General features: G+C 44.0%; 1 protein-coding gene across 1 annotated transcript in view; it reads right to left on the bottom strand.

The window, feature by feature from the left end:
* Positions 1-8,671: 8,671 nt before the first annotated feature.
* The window catches only part of tbxas1 (thromboxane A synthase 1 (platelet)), a 101,913-nt gene continuing 85,449 nt past the window's right edge, over positions 8,672-25,135 (bottom strand). Inside the window, exons 11-14 of the mRNA XM_039001471.1 lie at positions 11,046-11,134; positions 10,428-10,565; positions 9,973-10,135; positions 8,672-9,623 (exon numbers count right to left, since the gene is read on the bottom strand). Coding sequence (XP_038857399.1) covers positions 9,507-9,623; positions 9,973-10,135; positions 10,428-10,565; positions 11,046-11,134 — 507 coding nt within the window. The 3' untranslated portion in view covers positions 8,672-9,506. The remainder of the gene's footprint in view (positions 9,624-9,972; positions 10,136-10,427; positions 10,566-11,045; positions 11,135-25,135) is intronic.

Below are 25,135 nucleotides of genomic sequence, written 5' to 3' on the forward strand. Positions count from 1 at the left end.
CAGCGCAACACTCCAAATCAACAGAAGTTACACCATCTTATGAGTAAGAAAGGTATACAGTCGAGCTTAAATCATACACAGTGACATGCAAGCTTTTCAACTGAAGAGGCCATGAAAAATGGTAGGTGCAGATATTAACATCATGGAAATGGTAGGTGCAGATATTAACATCATGGAAACGGTAGGTGCAGATATTAACATCATGGAAACGGTAGGTGCAGATATTAACATCATGAAAACGGTAGGTGCAGATATTAACATCATGGAAACGGTAGGTGCAGATATTAACATCATGGAAATTGTAGGTGCAAATATTAACATCATGAAAAATGGTAGGTGCAGATATTAACATCATGGAAATGGTAGGTGCAGATATTAACATCATGGAAATTGTAGGTGCAGATATTAACATCATGGAAATGGTAGGTGCAGATATTAACATCATGAAAACGGTAGGTGCAGATATTAACATCATGGAAACGGTAGGTGCAGATATTAACATCATGAAAACGGTAGGTGCAGATATTAACATCATGGAAACGGTAGGTGCAGATATTAACATCATGAAAACGGTAGGTGCAGATATTAACATCATGGAAACGGTAGGTGCAGATATTAACATCATGGAAATGGTAGGTGCAGATATTAACATCATGGAAATGGTAGGTGCAGATATTAACATCATGGAAACGGTAGGTGCAGATATTAACATCATGAAAACGGTAGGTGCAGATATTAACATCATGGAAATTGTAGGTGCAGATATTAACATCATGAAAAACGGTAGGTGCAGATATTAACATCATGGAAAACGGTAGGTGCAGATATTAACATCATGGAAACCGGTAGGTGCAGATATTAACATCATGGAAACGGTAGGTGCAAATATTAACATCATGGAAAAAGGTAGGTGCAGATATTAACATCATGGAAACCGTAGGTGCAGATATTAACATCATGGAAACGGTAGGTGCAGATATTAACATCATGGAAACGGTAGGTGCAGATATTAACATCATGGAAACGGTAGGTGCAGATATTAACATCATGGAAAACGGTAGGTGCAGATATTAACATCATGGAAACCGTAGGTGCAGATATTACATCATGGAAACGGTAGGTGCAGATATTAACATCATGGAAATGGTAGGTGCAGATATTAACATCATGGAAACGGTAGGTGCAGATATTAACATCATGGAAATGGTAGGTGCAGATATTAACATCATGGAAACGGTAGGTGCAGATATTAACATCATGGAAAACGGTAGGTGCAGATATTAACATCATGGAAACCGTAGGTGCAGATATTAACATCATGGAAACGGTAGGTGCAGATATTAACATCATGGAAACGGTAGGTGCAGATATTAACATCATGGAAACCGTAGGTGCAGATATTAACATCATGGAAACGGTAGGTGCAGATATTAACATCATGGAAACGGTAGGTGCAGATATTAACATCATGGAAACCGTAGGTGCAGATATTAACATCATGGAAACGGTAGGTGCAGATATTAACATCATGAAAACCGTAGGTGCAGATATTAACATCATGGAAACCGTAGGTGCAGATATTAACATCATGGAAACGGTAGGTGCAGATATTAACATCATGGAAAACGTAGGTGCAGATATTAACATCATGGAAAACGGTAGGTGCAGATATTAACATCATGGAAATGGTAGGTGCAGATATTAACATCATGGAAATGGTAGGTGCAGATATTAACATCATGGAAACGGTAGGTGCAGATATTAACATCATGGAAATGGTAGGTGCAGATATTAACATCATGGAAACGGTAGGTGCAGATATTAACATCATGGAAATGGTAGGTGCAGATATTAACATCATGAAAACTGTAGGTGCAGATATTAACATCATGAAAAACGGTAGGTGCAGATATTAACATAATGGAAAACGGTAGGTGCAGATATTAACATCATGAAAACTGTAGGTGCAGATATTAACATAATGGAAAACGGTAGGTGCAGATATTAACATCATGGAAACGGTAGGTGCAGATATTAACATCATGAAAAACCGTAGGTGCAGATATTAACATCATGGAAACTGTAGGTGCAGATATTAACATAATGGAAAACGGTAGGTGCAGATATTAACATCATGGAAACGGTAGGTGCAGATATTAACATCATGGAAATGGTAGGTGCAGATATTAACATAATGGAAAACGGTAGGTGCAGATATTAACATCATGGAAACGGTAGGTGCAGATATTAACATCATGGAAACGGTAGGTGCAGATATTAACATCATGGAAAACGGTAGGTGCAGATATTAACATCATGGAAATGGTAGGTGCAGATATTAACATCATGAAAAACCGTAGGTGCAGATATTAACATCATGAAAACTGTAGGTGCAGATATTAACATAATGGAAAACGGTAGGTGCAGATATTAACATAATGGAAAACGGTAGGTGCAGATATTAACATCATGAAAAACCGTAGGTGCAGATATTAACATCATGAAAACTGTAGGTGCAGATATTAACATAATGGAAAACGGTAGGTGCAGATATTAACATCATGGAAACGGTAGGTGCAGATATTAACATCATGAAAAACCGTAGGTGCAGATATTAACATCATGGAAACTGTAGGTGCAGATATTAACATAATGGAAAACGGTAGGTGCAGATATTAACATCATGAAAAATGGTAGGTGCAGATATTAACATCATGGAAACTGTAGGTGCAGATATTAACATAATGGAAAACGGTAGGTGCAGATATTAACATCATGATAATGGTAGGTGCAGATATTAACATCATGGAAATGGTAGGTGCAGATATTAACATCATGAAAACCGTAGGTGCAGATATTAACATCATGGAAATGGTAGGTGCAGATATTAACATCATGGAAACGGTAGGTGCAAATATTAACATCATGGAAAAAGGTAGGTGCAGATATTAACATCATGGAAACCGTAGGTGCAGATATTAACATCATGGAAACGGTAGGTGCAGATATTAACATCATGGAAACGGTAGGTGCAGATATTAACATCATGGAAACGGTAGGTGCAGATATTAACATCATGGAAAACGGTAGGTGCAGATATTAACATCATGGAAACCGTAGGTGCAGATATTACATCATGGAAACGGTAGGTGCAGATATTAACATCATGGAAATGGTAGGTGCAGATATTAACATCATGGAAACGGTAGGTGCAGATATTAACATCATGGAAATGGTAGGTGCAGATATTAACATCATGGAAACGGTAGGTGCAGATATTAACATCATGGAAAACGGTAGGTGCAGATATTAACATCATGGAAACCGTAGGTGCAGATATTAACATCATGGAAACGGTAGGTGCAGATATTAACATCATGGAAACGGTAGGTGCAGATATTAACATCATGGAAACCGTAGGTGCAGATATTAACATCATGGAAACGGTAGGTGCAGATATTAACATCATGGAAACGGTAGGTGCAGATATTAACATCATAGAAACCGTAGGTGCAGATATTAACATCATGGAAACGGTAGGTGCAGATATTAACATCATGAAAACCGTAGGTGCAGATATTAACATCATGGAAACCGTAGGTGCAGATATTAACATCATGGAAATGGTAGGTGCAGATATTAACATCATGGAAATGGTAGGTGCAGATATTAACATCATGAAAAATGGTAGGTGCAGATATTAACATCATGAAAAACGGTAGGTGCAGATATTAACATCATGGAAATGGTAGGTGCAGATATTAACATCATGAAAAACGGTAGGTGCAGATATTAACATCATGGAAATGGTAGGTGCAGATATTAACATCATGGAAACGGTAGGTGCAGATATTAACACCATCGAAAACGGTAGGTGCAGATATTAACATCATGAAAACCGTAGGTGCAGATATTAACATCATGGAAATGGTAGGTGCAGATATTAACATCATGAAAAACGGTAGGTGCAGATATTAACATCATGGAAATGGTAGGGGCAGATATTAACATCATGGAAAACGGTAGGTGCAGATATTAACATCATGAAAATGGTAGGTGCAGATATTAACATCATGGAAATGGTAGGTGCAGATATTAACATCATGGAAAACGGTAGGTGCAGATATTAACATCATGGAAATGGTAGGTGCAGATATTAACATAATGGAAATGGTAGGTGCAGATATTAACATCATGAAAAACCGTAGGTGCAGATATTAACATCATGGAAACTGTAGGTGCAGATATTAACATCATGGAAAACGGTAGGTGCAGATATTAACATAATGGAAAACGGTAGGTGCAGATATTAACATCATGGAAACGGTAGGTGCAGATATTAACATCATGGAAATGGTAGGTGCAGATATTAACATCATGGAAACGGTAGGTGCAGATATTAACATCATGGAAACGGTAGGTGCAGATATTAACATCATGGAAATGGTAGGTGCAGATATTAACATCATGGAAATGGTAGGTGCAGATATTAACATCATGGAAACCGTAGGTGCAGATATTAACATCATGGAAATGGTAGGTGCAGATATTAACATCATGGAAACCGTAGGTGCAGATATTAACATCATGAAAACCGTAGGTGCAGATATTAACATCATGGAAACCGTAGGTGCAGATATTAACATCATGGAAATGGTAGGTGCAGATATTAACATCATGGAAATGGTAGGTGCAGATATTAACATCATGAAAACCGTAGGTGCAGATATTAACATCATGGAAACCGTAGGTGCAGATATTAACATCATGGAAATGGTAGGTGCAGATATTAACATCATGAAAACGGTAGGTGCAGATATTAACATCATGGAAAACGGTAGGTGCAGATATTAACATAATGGAAAACGGTAGGTGCAGATATTAACATAATGGAAAACGGTAGGTGCAGATATTAACATCATGGAAACGGTAGGTGCAGATATTAACATCATGGAAACGGTAGGTGCAGATATTAACATCATGAAAAACGGTAGGTGCAGATATTAACATCATGGAAACGGTAGGTGCAGATATTAACATCATGGAAACGGTAGGTGCAGATATTAACATCATGGAAACAGTAGGTGCAGATATTAACATCATGAAAAACGGTAGGTGCAGATATTAACATCATGAAAAACGGTAGGTGCAGATATTAACATCATGGAAATGGTAGGTGCAGATATTAACATCATGGAAATGGTAGGTGCAGATATTAACATCATGGAAATGGTAGGTGCAGATATTAACATCATGGAAACCGTAGGTGCAGATATTAACATCATGGAAATGGTAGGTGCAGATATTAACATCATGGAAATGGTAGGTGCAGATATTAACATCATGGAAACGGTAGGTGCAGATATTAACATCATGGAAACGGTAGGTGCAGATATTAACATCATGGAAAACGGTAGGTGCAGATATTAACATCATGGAAATGGTAGGTGCAGATATTAACATAATGGAAACGGTAGGTGCAGATATTAACATCATGAAAACCGTAGGTGCAGATATTAACATCATGGAAACGGTAGGTGCAGATATTAACATCATGGAAAACGGTAGGTGCAGATATTAACATCATGGAAACGGTAGGTGCAGATATTAACATCATGGAAACGGTAGGTGCAGATATTAACATCATGGAAACGGTAGGTGCACATATTAACATCATGGAAAACGGTAGGTGCAGATATTAACATCATGGAAACGGTAGGTGCACATATTAACATCATGAAAAACGGTAGGTGCAGATATTAACATCATGGAAATGGTAGCAGCATTTTGGTGGAAGATTAGCAAATCAATGTGAGGCAAAGATGGAGAAGTCATTAACTTCTTATGGCTGCAGGGGCAGTATTGAGTAGCTTGGATGAAAAGGTGCCCAGAGTAAACTGCCTGCTCCTCAGTCCCAGTTGCTAATATATGCATATTATTAGTAGTATTGGATAGAAAACACGCTGAAGTTTCTAAAACTGTTTGAATGATGTCTGTGAGTATAACAGAACTCATATGGCAGGCATAAACCTGAGGAAAAAAAATCCAACCAGGAAAAAAAATCCAACCAGGAAGTGGGAAATCTGAGGTTTGTAGGTTTTCAACTCATCGCCTATCGAATACACAGTGGGATATGGGTCAGTTTGCACTTCCTACGGCTTCCATTAGATGTCTGTAGAACCTTGGCTGATGCTTCTACTGTGAAGTGGGGCCGAAGGAGACGGGAATGAGTAAGGTCTGCCATGAGCTGACCATGCTCTGACCATGCGCGTTCACATGAGAGGGAGCTATGTTCCATGTACTTCTGAAGACAGTGGAATTCTCCGGTTGGAACATTATTGAAGATTTATGTTAAAACATCCTAAAGATTGATTCAATACATCGTTTGACATGTTTCTACTGACTGTTACGGAACTTTTTGACATTTCGTCTGCTTTTAGTGAACGCGCTTCGTGACTTTGGATTTGTTTACCAAAAACGCACATAAATGATGGACATTACCGAACAAAACAAAAATGTATTGTGGAAGTGGGAGTCCTGGGAGTGCATTCCGACGAAGATCAGCAAAGGTAAGTGAAGATTTATAATGCTATTTATGACTTTTGTTGACTCCACAATTTGGCGGGTAACTGTGTGGCTTCCTTTTGTGGCTGAACGCTGTTCTTAGATTATTGAATATTGTGCTTTTGCCGTAAAGCTTTTTTGAAATCTGACACAGCGGTTGCATTAAGAACAAGTTTATCTTTAATTCTATGTAAAACATGTATCTTTCATCAAAGATTATGATGAGTATTTATGTTATTTGACGTGGCTCTCTGCAATTTCTCCGGATATTTTGGAGGCATTTCTGAACACGGCGCCAATGTAAACGGAGGTTTTTGGATAAAAATATGAACTTTATCGGGGAAAAAAACATATATGTATTGTGTAATATGAAGTCCTATGAGTGTCATCTGATGAAGATCATCAAAGGTTAGTGATTAATTTTATCTCTATTTCTGCTTTTTGTGACTCCTCTCTTTGGCTGGAAAAATGATTGTGTTTTTCTGTGATTTTGCGATGACTTAACATAATCGTTTGTGGTGCTTTCGCTGTAAAACCTTTTGGAAATCGGACACTGTGGTGGGATTAACAAGAAGTGTATCTTTAAAATGGTGTGAAATACTTGTATGCTTGAGGAATTTTAATTATGAGATTTCTGTTGTTTTAATTTGGCGCCCTGCACTTTCACTGGCTGTTGTCATATCGATCCCGTTAACGGGATTGCAGCCATTATCAATGTGTCACATACAGGTGTAAAACTTACAAGCCCTTAACCAACAATGCAGTTGGTTAATGAAAGAAAATATTTACTAAATAAATCTAAAGTATAATAGAAAAAGTAAAACAATTAAAATAACGAGGCAATATACAGGGGGTACCGGTACTGAGTCAATGTGCGGGGGTGCAGGTTAGTTGAGGTAATTTGTACAGTAGGTGGGGGTAAAATGACTATACATAGATAATAAACAGTGAGTAGCAGCAGTGTAAAACCAAAGTGGTGGTGGTGGTGGGGGGGGGGGGTCAGTGTAAATAGTCTGGGTAGCCATTTCATTAATTGTTTAGCAGTCTTATGGCTTGGGGATAGAAGCTGTTAAGGAGCCTTTTGGACCTAGACTTGGTGCTCCGGTTACACTTGCCGTGCAGTAGCAGAGAGAACAGTCTATGACTTGGGTGACTGGAGTCTGACAATTTTTGGGGGGCCTTCCTCTGATGACAGGAAACTTGGCCCCAGTGATGTACTGGGCCGTACCCTCTGTTGTGCCTTACGGTCGGATGCCGAGCAGTTGTCATACCAGGCGGTGATGCAACCGGTCGAGATGCTCTCGATGGTGCAGCTGTAGAACTTTTTGAGGATCTGGGGACCCATGCCAAATCTTTTCAGTCTCCTTAGGTGGAAAAGGTGTTGTCGTGTCCTCTTCATGACTATCTTGGTGTGTTTGGACCATGACATATCATTGAGTCAATGCCTGACCTGTTACAATACAATATTATGATTGATTGGATGGATGATTGTGAGGAAGATTAAACTCACTTGCTTGCCATAGAGCAGTTGGTAGAGACTTTGCAAATCCTTAAAGTGCTAGTTCCTCCAAATTACAAAATAACATTCATTACTTTATCCTGTAAACAGTCTTTGGACAAGGTTATTGCATAGCATTTGGAGACTGGCCAGGTAAACAAAACCAAAGCATGGATCGCAGTCTTACCTTGTCCATAGACTACTTACAGGAAATCCAAAATGTTATTTTGAAATTTGGATGAACTATCCCTTTAACGGGGCAGTGCGGTCAAAAATGTGATTTTCCAGTTCTTGTAATAATATTTCCACGCTATGAGGTCGAAATAACACGGAAATTGTGAAAATGGGGCTGAGTTTTTGGCCCACAGCATGACGTCACAATCTTATCTGATTATTCTGACCAATGACCATTAATCTTTTATTTACTTATGTGTCCTACTTTGAAGGGGTAAGCAGGGTAGACTCTAGAGTAGACGATCCTATCCGCCAATCAGGGCTGAGTATGTAAATATATTTACATTTGTATCAAACCGCCCACACGATCAGACAGCATTTCGATGGCAAAATGATAGAAAACTGTTATTTTCATTAAATAAACAAACACAGTGATTTATTAGACATACAATGATGATTTAATAGTTCACGGGCATGTTAACATCAATAGTCCAATATGAATTTATACAGAGGTCAAAGTGTGTTGTTGTTCTATTGTAATCAGGACAGCCTTTTCCACAGTCTTCCCCTCCCCCCAACCAGAGAGGAAGAGGCGAAGTGAGAGGTTTCACTCTCGCCAAAATAAGCCCGTTTCTATGGCAAAATAAGCCCGTTTCTATGGACTTATTTTGGACTTAAGCTTGTCGCCTGCCTTCCCGCCTTCGGGACAACGACTCCCATTGTTAGGGCGGAGACATGAGCAATGTGATTTCCCCCAGCCTGCTTCTTTCTCTCTTTCTCTCTCTCGCTAGTCCTGCAGAATCACACTGGCGATCGATGTGCCATTGGCAGGGGCCTCGGGGGCCTTGATGAGGTGTTGACCTCTGTCCAGCACACTGCCTGATTAAAAAGGTGAGCCGCCCCTGGCCCAACCTCACTTTTCATGTGCTAATGGTCATTTACCATAGTAATGCTGCTGCTCCTCTGTACACTTCACTCAACCCGGTCCATCGGGGATCAAGACACAGGGATAGGCACGTGAATTGAGATTTTCTAGTTAAAGAAGAGGTTAATGCTAGCCCGGTCCTAGATCTGTTTGTGCTGTCTTGCCAACTATCTAAAGGGACAGCACCAAACCGGTGAGAATGACCATAGAAGTTAGCAAAACAGCAAAAACAGATCTGGGACCAGGCTAGGTTAGTGATACTTTATGTTTATCCTTAAAATAAGCTCATTCATTGGATGGATGATGTATCAGTTTCATAAGAGCCGATAAAGGAGAACAGAGCTTCTATTCTTCTTGTGCAGGGGGAGTCACTGGTTCTCCCTCTGTCTCTCTTTTAGTGATTTTCACATAGATGCCATTCTTAGGACCGAGCGTGGTGTGAGACTTCAACTCCAGAGGAACCTGGAACATAAAGAGCAATATAGGGCAGAGGTTAGAGAGAGCAAGGTCACAGCATAGACCGAGCTGTCTACATGTGACTCAAACTGGGACTCAAGCAAACAAACTGCATCAACGCTGCACTGCACTTGACTTTTAAAGTCCATTTCCCTGACATTCTCAAAGATCGCATCTGCACTAAACGTCTCGGATGTCTGCTCAAGCGTAAATTACCTTTAAACGTCAAGTGAAGTACGATTTGTTGGAATCTTAGCCTCTGTATTTCAATATTTTAATGAAATCAACTAAATGACCTTTAAACACTTAGGTTGAGATAAGTGCCAAAAGAAGGGCCATCGCAGGTTGAACCCACCTTAGTGTCTGTGCTGGCCACAATGTTGAACTTCCTGAAGACGTGCACCAGGGCCATCTTGATCTCCAGCTGGGCCAGCCTCATGCCCACACAGCTGCGGGGCCCCGCCCCAAACGGCAGGTACACAAAAGGGTGTCTGCTGGCCTTGGCCTCCGCTGTGAATCTGCATGGGAGAGAGTAGAGGCCTTTAGTGGTCAGTCTGGAGTACACTCTGATAGCGTGCTAGTCAAATACACTTGAACGTGCATTCTGCATTGTATCATTACTTGTGTCAATGTAAAAGCACTCCCCGTTGTACAGAACACCCACAGTGGGACATAACGTGAGGCAATGACTGAGTGTAGCTGTGCTGTGTAACGATGTAACTGTGCTGGGACTTGTCTACGGTATCTCTATGCTAGACCCATAGTAATGGAACAAGAATACTGAGCTACAGTAGACTGACTGTCTCCTACCTGTCAGGGATGAACTTTTCTGGCTCGGGCCAGTACTCTGGATCATAATGCAGATAGCCTGCAGGGATCTCCAGAGTGGCTCCCTTCGGTAGGAACTGTCCGTTGACCATGCAGTCCTCGTCTACGTCCCGGGCAAACCTGAAACAAAATGGCTGCTCAGTTTCAACAATGCAAATAAGAAATGGTGAACTGTGGAAACATGGGGGACATGGCCATGTACAGTACATAAGATAAGTTTATTGGTCGCATCCATAGTTTAGCAGGTGTTATAGTGGTGCAGTGAAATGTTATGTTACTAGCTCCTAACAATGTAAATGTCAAACAGCTACAATTTTAAGATTTTTTTTTTACAAAAAAGAAAGAAATCAAGAACGGTGGAACAAATCCAATTAGTATCAAAATTCAATCTATGCACATGTACACCAGGGGAATTTACACAAGCTAAACTAAGAATGATATGTACAGCAGCAGCTATATTACAGAGAGCTATAACCCAGTTTATAAATACAAATATGCGGTGTGTATAAACAGTGTAACTAAAATACAATGTCCAGTAGGAGAAATATTAGAAGAAGCTATGTCGGGATTGGGAATCATTCTAAACATACATAAACATACCTGAAACCAGGAGGATAGAGACGCAGAGCCTCGGATATGACCATGTCTAGATATTTCAGATCCTGCACATTGGTATAATCTGGTGAATCCTACAAGATAAAAGGAACACAAAAGCATTTATGTAAGTTAAATTGTATTTACTTTGGTACCAAACAATCCCTATAACATCAATACTGAAAGCAAGCAAATCCAAGGAAGAAAAGGAGCTAAGTGCAATTTAAACTTGTGCCAGCAGAGAGCAGTAAAACACCACGTTCTTCAGGTTACGGCTATGAGGTTATTTGGAGAGCATGGCTAAGAATAGAAGAGTTTGGCATAGGCTGCACCAAACAAATCACAAAGAAGAACTACATCAGAAACTAGAGCATGGTTGTATGAATGATGAGAGTGAGTGAGTGGACATTAAACCTGTCTAGCACTGTTAAACACTGACTATGTGTAGTGCAGCTGAACGACCCTCTGTCCCTAAAACAATGCAAGACATGTGTTGTGTGTGTGTGTGTGTGTGTGTGTGTGTGTGTGTGTGTGTGTGTGTGTGTGTGTGTGTGTGTGTGTGTGTGTGTGTGTGTGTGTGTGTGTGTGTGTGTGTGTGGCTGGAGGGTTGGAAGGCCAGTCACTGCCATGCAGAGAGGGAGAGAGAGAGTGTGTGTGTGTGTGTGAGGGCCAGTGAAGAGCCTGTGCAAGACGGCTCCATTGTCTAGCCTTGCTGTCACTTCTTATTGGGCGCCACACAGATCCCAAGGGGAATGACATGTCCCTAATGAGCACTAAGAGTTAACGCAGCTCTCTGCTCCACTGATAAAGCCTAGCAGCCGCCAGACCTGTTGTGTAAGATGGGCATCTTACCACAAGAGAGGGAGAGAGAGAGACATATAGGGAGAGAGAGAGACATATAGAGAGAGGGAGAGAGAGAGACATTTAGAGAGAGGGAGAGAGAGAGACATATAGAGAGAGGGAGAGAGAGAGACATATAGAGAGAGGGAGAGAGAGAGACATATAGAGAGAGAGAGAGAGAGAGATATAGAGAGAGGGAGAGAGAGAGACATATAGAGAGAGGGAGAGAGAGAGACATATAGAGAGAGGGAGAGAGAGAGACATATAGAGAGAGGGAGAGAGAGAGACATATAGAGAGAGGGAGAGAGAGAGACATAGAGAGAGGGAGAGAGAGAGACATATAGAGAGAGGGAGAGAGAGACATATAGAGAGAGGGAGAGAGAGAGACGGGAGAGAGAGAGACATATAGAGAGAGGGAGAGAGAGAGACATATAGAGAGAGGGAGAGAGAGAGACATATAGAGAGAGGGAGAGAGAGACATATAGAGAGAGGGAGAGACATATAGAGAGAGGGAGAGACATATAGAGAGAGGGAGAGAGATAGACATATAGAGAGAGGGAGGGAGAGAGACATATAGAGAGAGGGAGAGAGAGAGACATATAGAGAGAGGGAGAGAGAGAGACATATAGAGAGAGGGAGAGAGAGAGACATATAGAGAGAGGGAGAGAGAGAGACATATAGAGAGAGGGAGAGAGAGAGACATATAGAGAGAGGGAGGGAGAGAGACATATAGAGAGGGAGGGAGAGAGACATATAGAGAGAGGGAGAGAGAGAGACATATAGAGAGAGGGAGAGAGAGAGACATATAGAGAGAGGGAGAGAGAGAGACATATAGAGAGAGGGAGAGAGAGAGACATATAGAGAGAGGGAGAGAGAGAGAGACATATAGAGAGAGGGAGGAAAACAGCGAGAGGTGTGAAAGAGAGAAAAAGACTTTCAGAACAGAAAGACAGTGAGTTTTAGCGAGGTCTTCCTGCAGTGCCCTTTCTGCCTGCAGTGCCCTTTCTTCCTGCAGTGCCCTTTCTGCCTGCAGTGCCCTTTCTTCCTGCAGTGCCCTTTCTGCCTGCAGTGCCCTTTCTGCCTGCAGTGCCATTTCTGCCTGCAGTGCCCTTTCTGCCTGCAGTGCTGGGTGTAGCTAATGATTATTCAAGAGATTCTCCGGTCATTTTTATAGTTTTTAGCCAGTAGTTCTGAAAGTAGCGCGCACGAGCCAGAAGTTGTCCCCTAAAAGTGCGTACTGCGTCACAATATGTGCAGATATGTGCTACACGTCATTACTCTCTCTCTCGCTCTGCTGTGGGTGCATCTGACTAGCTGTCACTCAAATGACGGGGAGCTGAAGCTCATTGGTTGAAATCAAATTGCTAGGGGGCTGGCCCACATGGAGGGAAATGTAGGGAAAATGGCACAGCACAGCTTTGAGAAAAACAGATGCTTTCAAACTAGGTATTCCGTGGCTAATTGAGGTAAGACAGTAATTCTGCTCATAGATTATACACGTATGAACTACACATTGACACATCCAGCCCAAAGTGGGAGGTTTAACAAATACTTACACTACATGACCAAAAGTATGTGAACACCTGCTCATCAGACATCTCATTCCAAAATCATGGGCATTAATATGGAGTTTGTCCTCCACTCTTCTGGGAAGGCTTTCCGCTAGATGTTGAAACATTTCTGCGGGGACTGATGTTGGGTGATTAGGCCTGGCTCACAGTTGGCATTCCAATTCACCCCAAAGGTGTTTGATTTGGTTGAGGTCAGGGCTCTGTTCAGGCCAATCAAGTTCTTCCACACCGATCTCGACAAACCATTTCTATATGGACCTCGCTTTGTGCACGGGGGATTGCCATGCTTAAACAGGAAAGGACCTTCCCCAAACTGTTGCCACAAAGTTGAAAGCACAGAATCATCTAGAATGTAATTGTAAGCTGTAGTGTTAAGATTTCCCTTCACTTGAACTAAGGGGCCTAGCCTGAACCATGAAAAACAGCCCCAGACCATTATTCCTCCTCCACCAAACTTTACAGTTGGCACTTTACATTGAGGCAGGTAGCGTTCTTCTGGCAACCGCCAAACCCAGATTCGTCCGTCAGACTGCCAGATGGTGAAGCATGATTCATCACTCTAGAGAAGGTATTTCCACTGCTCCAGAATCAAATGGCGAGGAGCTTTACACCACTCCAGCCAACGCTTGGCATTGAGCATGGTGATCTTAGGGTGTTGTGAGGCTGGTCGGCCATAGAAACCCATTTCATGAAGCTCCCAACGAACAGTTCTTGTGCGGAGGTTTCTTCCAGAAGCAGTTTGGAACTCGGTTGTGAGTGTTGCAACTGAGCACAGAAGCTTTTAACGAACTACGCGCTTCAGCACTAGGCGGTCCCGTTCTGTGAGCTTGTGTGGCCTACCACTTCGTAGCTGAGCCGTTGTTGCTCCTAGATGTTTCCACTTCACAATAACAGCACTTACAGTTGACCGGGGCAGCTCTAGCAGGGCAGAAATTTGACGAACTGACTTGTTGGAAAGGTGGCATCCTATGACGGTGCCACGTTGAAAGTCACTGAGCTCTTCAGTAAGGCCATTCTACTGCCAATGTTTGTCTATGGAGATTGCGTGGCTGTGTGCTCGATTTTATACACCTGTCAGCAACAGGTGTGGCTGAAAGAGCCGAATCCACTAATTTGAAGAGGTGTCCACATACTTTTGTATATGTAGTTTAGTAGTCGTCAAAGTTCCAGAGCGTGTTTTTACTGCAAGACCAGGGGAGAGGGAGGGGGAGCGCTTGTGCTTTTCTACTTATGCAGATTCAATGACAATAACTTATCCGAATCCTGCGGGCCGGAATAACAAAGCTAACTCAACAAGTTGATCGGGAACACATTGGCCCCAGTGTGTTTGGTTTGGTTTTACTATCCTTGTGGGGACCATAAAGGTGCATCAGACATCCTGGTTCTGCACCACGGGGCCTGACACAGAGCATAGTGGTGGGAGGTGCATCAGACATCCTGGTTCTGCACCACGGGGCCTGACACAGAGCATAGTGGTGGGAGGTGCATCAGACATCCTGATTCTGCACCACGGGGCCTGACACAGAGCATAGTGGTGGGAGGTGCATCAGACATCCTGATTCTGCACCACGGGGCCTGACACAGAGCATAGTGGTGGGAGGTGCATCAGACATCCTGATTCTGCACCACGGGGCCTGACACAGAGCATAGTGGTGGGAGGTGCATCAGACATCCTGGTTCTGCACCACGGGGCCTGACACAGAGCATAGTGGTGGGAGGTGCATCAGACATCCTGGTTCTGCACCACGGGGCCTGACACAGAGCATAGTGGTGGGAGGTGCATCAGACATCCTGGTTCTGCACCACGGGGCCTGACACAGAGCATAGTGGTGGGAGGTGCATCAGACATCCTGGTTCTGCACCACGGGGCCTGACACAGAACATAGTGGTGGGAGGTGCATCAGACATCCTGGTTCTGCACCACGGGGCCTGACACAGAGCATAGTGGTGGGAGGTGCATCAGACATCCTGGTTCTGCACCACGGGGCCTGACACAGAGCATAGTGGTGGGAGGTGCATCAGACATCCTGATTCTGCACCACGGGGCCTGACACAGAGCATAGTGGTGGGAGGTGCATCAGACATCCTGGTTCTGCACCACGGGGCCTGACAGAGCATAGTGGTGGGAGGTGCATCAGACATCCTGGTTCTGCACCACGGGGTGTGACACAGAGCATAGTGGTGGGAGGTGCACCAGACATCCTGATTCTGCACCACGGGGTGTGACACAGAGCATAGTGGTGGGAGGTGCATCAGACATCCTGATTCTGCACCACGGGGTGTGACACAGAGCATAGTGGTGGGAGGTGCATCAGACATCCTGATTCTGCACCACGGGGTGTGACACAGAGCATAGTGGTGGGAGGTGCATCAGATATCCTGGTTCTGCACCACGGGGCCTGACACAGAGCATAGTGGTGGGAGGTGCATCAGACATCCTGGTTCTGCACCACGGGGCCTGACACAGAGCATAGTGGTGGGAGGGGCATCAGACATCCTGGTTCTGCACCACGGGGCCTGACACAGAGCATAGTGGTGGGAGGTGCATCAGACATCCTGGTTCTGCACCACGGGGCCTGACACAGAGCATAGTGGTGGGAGGTGCATCAGACATCCTGGTTCTGCACCACGGGGCCTGACACAGAGCATAGTGGTGGGAGGTGCATCAGATATCCTGGTTCTGCACCACGGGGCCTGACACAGAGCATAGTGGTGGGAGGTGCATCAGACATCCTGATTCTGCACCACGGGGCCTGACACAGAGCATAGTGGTGGGAGGTGCATCAGATATCCTGGTTCTGCACCACGGGGCCTGACACAGAGCATAGTGGTGGGAGGTGCATCAGATATCCTGGTTCTGCATCACGGGGCCTGACACAGAGCATAGTGGTGGGAGGTGCACCAGACATCATGTCTCAGCTCTTTAGCCATCAAATTCAGCCCATTGAATGTTCCAACAGCACACAGAAACGTCGAGAAAACATACTCCCTTGCAATGCGGGCATGTTTTGCAACGGAAAATGAAAACAAGCATTTGTTATTGGTCAAGTTCATGTTTTCTCCCTGTTTCTCCCATTTGGTGCCTAATGAATATGACCCAGGTATCAGACACAGGAAAGTTGCTGATGAGCAGTGTTCTATAACAAAAGGGTCAGAGTTGACTGATCTGACCACCCTGACCTTTCTCCTTACAGGGATCACAGACAGACAGAGAGGGAGAGAGAGATAAAGAGAGAGGGAGATGTTTTATTTATTTATTTAACCTTTAACTAACTAGACAAGTCAGGTAAGAACAAATTGTTATTAAAATGACGGCCTACCAAAAGGGAAAAGGCCTCCTGCGGGGACGGGGGGCCTGGGATTAAAAATAAAAATATAGGACAAAACACACATCACAACATGATACAGAGAGAGAGAGAGATGGGAGGGAGGGAGACAGAGAGAGAGTGAGAGAGAGGGGGTAGAGGGAGGGAAGGAGGAGAGAGTTTGAGAGAGAGGGGGTAGAGGGAGGGAAGGAGGAGAGAGAGTGAGAGAGAGGGGGTAGAGGGAGGGAAGGAGGAGAGAGAGTGAGAGAGAGGGGTAGGGAGTAAGAGAAATAGAGGGGGTAGAGGGAGGGAAGGAAGAGAGCGTGAGAGTGGAAGGGAGAGGGATGGATTGAGAGACAACAGACAATGACAGACAGACACAAGGGAGGAGGCATCTGGAGCCAGGGTTGCGTTCACACTGACTCCCAGGCAGAATAAATACAGAATATTTCCGGTCTGATAAGCGTGGTGTGCTAGGCCCTGTGTGGAATCATAGCCCTCCCCCCAAACAAAGCACAACATGAAGCCAGACAGGAATGACAGAGGGAGCTGGAGCGGCACTAAGCGGCTAATGGATGGAGGGACTGGGTGTCGAGGAGAGGAACCCCGCTCTGTCTGTTGCCTGTCCTGGGGACGTCCAGAGGGCACAGGGGCATTGGAGTGTGTTCTGACCCCCCCCGCCCACCCAGACCCCCTTAAGCATCTGAGTTCCTGAGTTGGTTTGATGTCTGCTTGACTGCATGTGGTACATTGAAAACAATGTCAGAGCTCTTCCAATGATAACGTCCAGCAAGAATGCACTTTGAGACCCTTTCCAGTCTCCAGTCAACCTGAGCTCACTTCAAAACCTTCCAGACCTTCTTTTGAGGCTCTCCGAGGCCCTTCCAGACCCCATCAGAGGACCAGCTCTTCCTAAAAGACACGGATCAGTGTTTTAAAGGGCAGAGCAGCAGCAGGGGGGCCAAGGTCATGATAGGAGTCCGAGCCGTTCCATAAAGCCTGCTGTTTGATCTCCTATCATCTACTGTTACTGACAGGTCTACCTCCCACACCTCAGCAGCAGGAGACCTGTCCAACCATCGAGTGTACGACTAGCTAAAGGTAGCCTTCTGTCAAGGCACAAAACCATTGATTCAAATGTAGGTGAAAAAAGCTGTTCTTGGCACCATACAGGGGGTGTCAAATCCTGGTAAATCCCTTTAAATCATTGGTTCTAGTGTAAAAGACGTCAAACTAATGCAGCCCAAAGGAAAGAGAGATTTGACAGGTATGCTGGGTAGAAAATAATCTCCATTTGACATGTCTGTCTAAAGAGGGGTAGCCTAACTCTGACTCCGCAGGTCTAGAGATCCACCCATTTATGTAACAGAAGCCAGTTGAACAGTGTCCCTCGACTGGCGTCTCTGACACTCACACAGGTACTACAACATCCACCAAAGCACGGATAAAGTCATGATGGCCTGTTGGGTAGGTAGTCCCCCAAGACTAGCCTTCAACATCTGAGTATTTCAGGTAAAGCACTTTAAACACAGAACAAGCAGAAGGTACATGAGGAAGTATCACATTTACTGCATTTCACTGAAATTCGAAATTCATTGAAGACGGAAAGTCCCGCTATGTTCAAAGCATCAAAGGAATCACCCTGAAAACACAGAGGATTCTTTTACTGTTACTTCACCAGACACATTTCAAAGCCACTCAGAGTCTAATATTCACCTCTTCTCTGCTGCAAAATGAGATTCATTTCTGCACAGCCGGAAAGTGAGACTCCAAAGTAGTCGGCCTTCAAAGTGCCTGTGTGCTTATTTCTATTTCTCTCCCCCTCTTCATTACAGGGGCCTATTTGGAGGAGAAAAACAAGTCATTACTGTGTTGAATATGGGAGCTGTAACCCTCCCTTTCATGCCTAGTTTGCCTCAGTGGCTCTAGCTTTCATGTCCTGTGGCCTACTACCACACAGTGTGGTTGCGTCCCAAATGGCATCATATTCCCTATATAGTGCCTACTTTTAACCAGTAGTAGTGCACTATATAGGGAATAGGGTGCTATTTGAGATGCAACCTCTGTGTCTGGCCTTGCCGCCCAGTCTTTCCGGTTTATTTACATTCTATTGCCCCCATTTGAAGGCCAGGGCCTGGGGAGGCACTGAGACATAGGTGCGTTGGACACGCACACACATAGACACAAACACACACATAGACACAAACACAAACACACACATAGACACAAACACACACAGCCTCATCGAAGTGATCGCACCGCGGCCCCCTTATCTCCGCTGTATCCTGCAGGCGGGGTTGCCACAGCAACGGTTACTTATGGTTATTGATAGTGATAGAGGCGTATATGTTCAAACAAGAGATGTGGCTTTGGGGGATTGTTAATACACAAATGCAATGACTGTCGGTTTGCATTGTCTTCTAATAGCAAGGAACAAAGAGAGAGAAAGAGGAAAGAGAGAGTTAGATAGGGGAGAGAGAGATATGAGAGAGAAACAGATAGGGGGGAGAGAGAGAAATAGATAGGGGAGAGAGAGATAGGAGAGAGAAGAGAGGGATAGATAGGGGAGAAAGAGATATAGGAGAGACAGAGAGAGATAGGAGAGAGAGATAGGGGAGAGGGAGAGACAGGAGAGAGAAATAGATAGGGGATAGAGAGATATAGGAGAGAGATAAAGATAGGAGAGAGAGAGATAGGGGAGAGAGAGATATAAGAGAGAGAGATAGGAGACAGGGAGAGACAGGAGAGAGAAATAGATAGGGGAGAGAGAGATATAGGAGAGAGAGAGAAATAGGAGAGAGAGAAAGATAGGGGAGAGAGAGAGGGAGAGCTAGGGGAGAGAGAGGGGAGAGAGAGACATAGATAAGGGAGAGAGAGATAAACTCAGCAAAAAAAGAAACGTCCCTTTTTCAGGACCCTGTCTTTCAAACATAATTCGTAAAAATCCAAATAACTTCACAGATCTTCATTGTAAAGGGTTCAAAAACTGTTTCCCATGATTGTTTAATGAACCATAAACAATTAATGAACATGCACCGGTCGTTAAGACACTAAAAGCTTACAGACGGAAGGCAATTAAGGTCACAGTTATGAAAACTTAGGACACTAAAGAGGCTTTTCTACTGACTCTGAAAAACACAAAAAGAAAGATGCTCAGGGTCCCTGTTCATCTGCGTGAACGTCCCTTAGGCATGCTGCAAGGCGGCACGAGGACTACAGATGTGGCCAGGGCAATAAATTGCAATGTCCATACTGTGAGACGCCTAAGACAGCGCTACAGGGAGACAGGACGGACAGCTGATCATCCTCGCAGTGGCAAACCATGTGTAACAACACCTGCACAGGATCGGTACATCCGAACATCACACCTGCGGGACAGGTACAGGATGGCAACAACAACTGCCCGAGTTACACCAGGAACGCACAATCCCTCCATCAGTGCTCAGACTGTCCGCAATAGGCTGAGAGATGCTGGACTGAGGGCTTGTAGGCCTGTTGTAAGGCAGGTCCTCACCAGACATCACCAGCACCAACATCACCTATGGGCACAAACCCACCGTCGCTGGACCAGACAGGACTGGCAAAAAGTGCTCTTCACTGACAAGTTGCGGTTTTGTCTCACCAGGGGTGATGGTCGGATTCGCGTTTATTGTTGAAGGAATGAGCGTTACACCGAGGCCTGTACTCTGGAGCGGGATCGATTTGGAGGTGGAGGGTCCATGTGACAGCATCATCGGACTGAGCTTGTTGTCATTGCAGGCAATCTCAACGCTGTGCGTTACAGGGAAGACATCCTCCTCCCTCATGTGGTACCATTCCTGCAGGCTCATCCTGACATGACCCTCCAGCATGACAATGCCACCAGCCATACTACTCGTTCTGTGCGTGATTTCCTGCAAGACAGGAATGTCAGTGTTCTGCCAAGGCCAGCGAAGAGCCCGGATCTCAATCCCATTGAGCACGTCTGGGACCTGTTGGATCGTATAAATTCCACCCAGAAATGCCCAGGAACTTGCAGGTGCCTTGGTGGAAGAGTGGGGTAACATCTCACAGCAAGAACTGGCAAATCTGGAGCAGTCCATGAGGAGGAGATGCACTGTAGTACTTAATGCAGCTGGTGGCCACACCAGATACTGACTGTTACTTTTGATTTTGACCCCCCCCCCCCCCCCCCCCCTTTGTTCAGGGACACATTATTCCATTTCTGTTAGTCACATGTCTGTAACTTGTTCAGTTTGTCTCAGTTGGTATATCTTATGTTTATACAAATATTTACACATGTTAAATTTGCTGAAAGTAAACGCAGTTGACAGTGATAGGATGTTACTTTTTTGGGGGGTTCAGAGAGAGAAGGATAGGGGAGAGAGAGCATGTCTGTGCTCTCTGCAAACACAAAGCAAACCACAGAGAATCTCTCTGTGTGATTTAACAGAACTAATATATCGCAACTGGTTAATCCTAATCTTCTCCATCAATCTAAATACCAATAATGATGTGAAATATGTGATTTGATTTCACAGTAAAAGAACAGAGAGAGACAGAGAGAGAGAGAGAGAGACAGAGACAGAGACAGAGAGAGAGAGAGAGAGAGAGAGAGAGAGAGAGACAGAGAAAGAGAGAGAGAGAGAAAGAGAGAGAGAGAGAGAGAGAGTGAGAGAGAGACAGAGAGAGAGAGAGAGACAGAGAGAGAGAGAGAGAGAGAAAGAGAGAGAGACAGAGAGAGAGAGAGAGAGAGAGAGAGAGAGAGAGAGAGAGAGAGAGAGAGAGAGAGAGACCTTCATTGCTAACCAATCCATCTCAACTCAAAGCTATGTTAACACCAAAGAAATAGAATTAACTAGAACAAACCAAGCCCTTCAGACCACAGCAATTTGCCTGGAACACTCAGGGGTACACTCAACATGTCCGCTGGTCCACCCATCACAGAACACAGAGACACATGGGAATCCCCTTTCTAGTAATTCTATTGCTATGATAACGCTCCACTCCTCTGACCATCCCTATTATGGGGCTGTGAACTCCCAGCTTCTCTAATGGGTCTATTTCACTCATCACCCAGCACCACTCAACCTCCCCTCTCTGCCTCTGATGGAGTCAATAACCACACAGCAGCCCAATGTTGGACTGGATTCATCCGAACGGCCCCTGGGTCCACTCTCTACATGGAGGGAGATGGATAGATGATATAGATAGAGGTTGTAATGGCAGGTTACAGGCCACACCACACTCATAGCAATAATACAGTAGCAGGCTTTTACAAAGGAGAGCTTGGATTTCAGTGGTGTGGTCTATTATGCTTATACTACAGCAAGGCACACACTATTGCTTACTGCTATGAAATACATCCCAGCGTGCTATATTCCATCTCAAAGTGTCATGGAAAATACATTCTGTAGTACAGTATGTTGTGAGGAACTGTTTGAAAGAATAAGCAACTGTAATGCTATCATTGCCTCGAGAGACACCACAGGGAAGACAGCCTGAACCTCCGTATGATCCACTGCTCACAGAATGGCAGAAGTGTCACATCTCTCTCCCTCATTACGCAAGCTGAAGACAGTATTTAGTGAGGACAGACCGAGAGGAAAAAGAGAGACAGAAAAGAGGGGGCGAGAGAGAGGACCCCGTTGCCACAGCTGTAGAGCTTGCTGGTTGTTAACCATGACGGCCTCGTGACAGCTGTTGACATTCAGCACACATCAGTCAGAGAGAGAGAGAGCAGCCATGGCAGAGTTACTCAAAACATTTTGTTTATGGCAATTTAACACTGGCATATTAAAGCCCTTCTTATCCCACAAGCCATTGCTTTGTTATGGGGCCCTTGTGAAGACAGCAGCATTCTGTTTCTCTCAATCACTCCAGTGGATCATTTCGTTCTCTAGAACAGCTCCCTTTCTTCCTGATATCGTACCGGTACTGTTTTGTTTTATTGTATCTGCCCTAACTGTCACGCTGCAATTCCACTTTTAGCTGCCAATGTATAAAATACAACTATAATACTGTCTATACTAACTACAGTTGAAGTCAGAAGTTTACATACACCTTAGCCAAATACATTTAAACTCAGTTTTTCATAATTCCTGACATTTAATCCTAGTAAAAATTCCCTGTCAGCTAGGATCAACAATTTATTTTAAGAATGTGAAATGTCAGAATAATAGCAGAGAGAATGATTTATTTCAGCTTTTATTTCTTTCATCACATTCCCAGTGGGTCAGAAGTTTACATACACTCAATTATTATTTGGTAGCATTGCCGTTAAATTGTTTAACTTGGGTCAAATGTTTCAGGTAGCCTTCCACAAGCTTCCCACAATAAGTTGGGTGCATTTTGGCCCATTCCTCCTGACAGAGCTGGTGTAACTGAGTCAGGTTTGTAGGCCTCCTTGCTCGCACTCGCTTTTTCAGTTCTGCCCACAAATTTTCTATAGGATTGAGGTCAGGGCTTTGTGATGGCCACTCCAATACCTTGACTTTGTTGTCCTTAAGCCATTTTGCCACAACTTTGGAAGTATACTTGACCATTTGGAAAGCTTTAACTTCCTGACGGATGTCTTGAGATGTTGCATCAATATATCCACAGAATTTTCCTGCCTCATGATGCCATCTATTTTGTGAAGTGCACCAGTCCCTCCTGCAGCAAAGCACCCCCACAACATGATGCTGCCACCCCCGTGTTTCACGGTTGGGAAGTGCACCAGTCCCTCCTGCAGCAAAGCACCCCCACAACATGATGCTGCCAACCCGTGCTTCACGGTTGGGATGGTGTTCTTCGGCTTGCAAGCGTCCCACTTTTTCCTCCAAACATAACGATGGTCATTATGGCCAAACAGTTCTATTTTTGTTTCATCAGACCAGAGGACATTTCTCCAAAAAGTACAATCTTTGTCCCCATGTGCAGTTGCAAATCGTAGTCTGGCTTTTTTATGGCGGTTTTGGAGCAATGGCTTCTTCCTTGCAGAGTAGCCTTTCAGGTTATGTCGATATAGGACTCATTTGACTGAGGATATAGATACTTTTGTACCTGTTTCCTCCAGCATCTTCACAAGGTCCTTTGCTGTTGTTCTGGGATTGATTTGCACTTTTCGCACCAAAATATGTTCATCTCTAGGAGACAGGACGTGTCTCCTTCCTGAGCGCTATGACGGCTGCGTGGTCCCATGGAGTTTAAACTTGCGTACTATTGTTTGTACAGATGAACATGGTACCTTCAGGCGTTTGGAAATTGCTCACAAGGATCAACCAGACTTGGCTGATTTCTTTTAATGTTCCCATGATGTCAAGCAAAGAGGCACTGAGTTTGAAGGTAGGCCTTGAAATACATCCACAGGTACACCTCCAATTGACTCAAATGATGTCAATTAGCCTATCAGAAGCTTCTAAAGCCATGACATCATTTTCTGGAATTTTCCAAGCTGTTTAAAGACACAGTCAACTTAGTGTATGTAAACTTCTGACCCACTGGAATTGTGATACAGTGAATTATAAGTGAAATAATCTGTCTGTAAACAATTGTTGGAAAAATGACTTGTGTCATGCACAAAGTAGATGTCCTAACCGACTTGCCAAAACTATAGTTTGTGAACAAGACATTTGTGGAGTGGTTGAAAAACGAGTTTTAATGACTCCAACCTAAGTGTACGTAAACTTCCGACTTCAACTGTATATACTGTATACACCCAGCAATAAACAAGGGAACGCTTTTTAAAATCCCTTTACATGGATGCTAAACCCTTTCCCATCCTCCATGACATACCGTAACTACGCAGCAGGCCACATTTCAAAAACAGATATTCAGACAACTCTTAGACAGGACAGAAATATGTTATCAATGGCTTTTTACTCAATGTATCACGGGGACTCAGCGAGATTGTTGCCCTTCCCTGTGCAAAGCCGTCAGGGGGAGAATTATGTGGGCATGAATGATTCAATAGAGATTCAATAGAGATTCAGTAGAGATTCAATAGAGATTCAGTAGAGATTCAATAGAGATTCAATAGAGATTCAGTAGAGATTCAATAGAGATTCAATAGAGATTCAGTAGAGATTCAATAGAGATTCAATAGAGATTCAGTAGAGATTCAATAGAGATTCAGTAGAGATTCAGTAGAGATTCAATAGAGATTCAATAGAGATTCAGTAGAGATTTAATAGAGATTCAGTAGAGATTCAATAGCGATGACCCTATGGGACGGGGCCGGACGTCAGTACTGAGACCCGTGGTTGGCCCCTGTAGAACACACAGGGGTTGGCCCCTGTAGAACACACCAGGAGCCTGCAGGATGACTGACTGGCTGGGGAAGATATTAAGCCCCAGCCTTTCTCAAGGATCAGCCTGAGCTCTCAATCCACCCTCTTTCATGGGGGCATGCGCCTCTCCT

Source organism: Salvelinus namaycush, chromosome 9, assembly GCF_016432855.1.
Source record: "Salvelinus namaycush isolate Seneca chromosome 9, SaNama_1.0, whole genome shotgun sequence".
In the NCBI taxonomy this organism is placed as follows: Eukaryota; Metazoa; Chordata; class Actinopteri; order Salmoniformes; family Salmonidae; genus Salvelinus; species Salvelinus namaycush.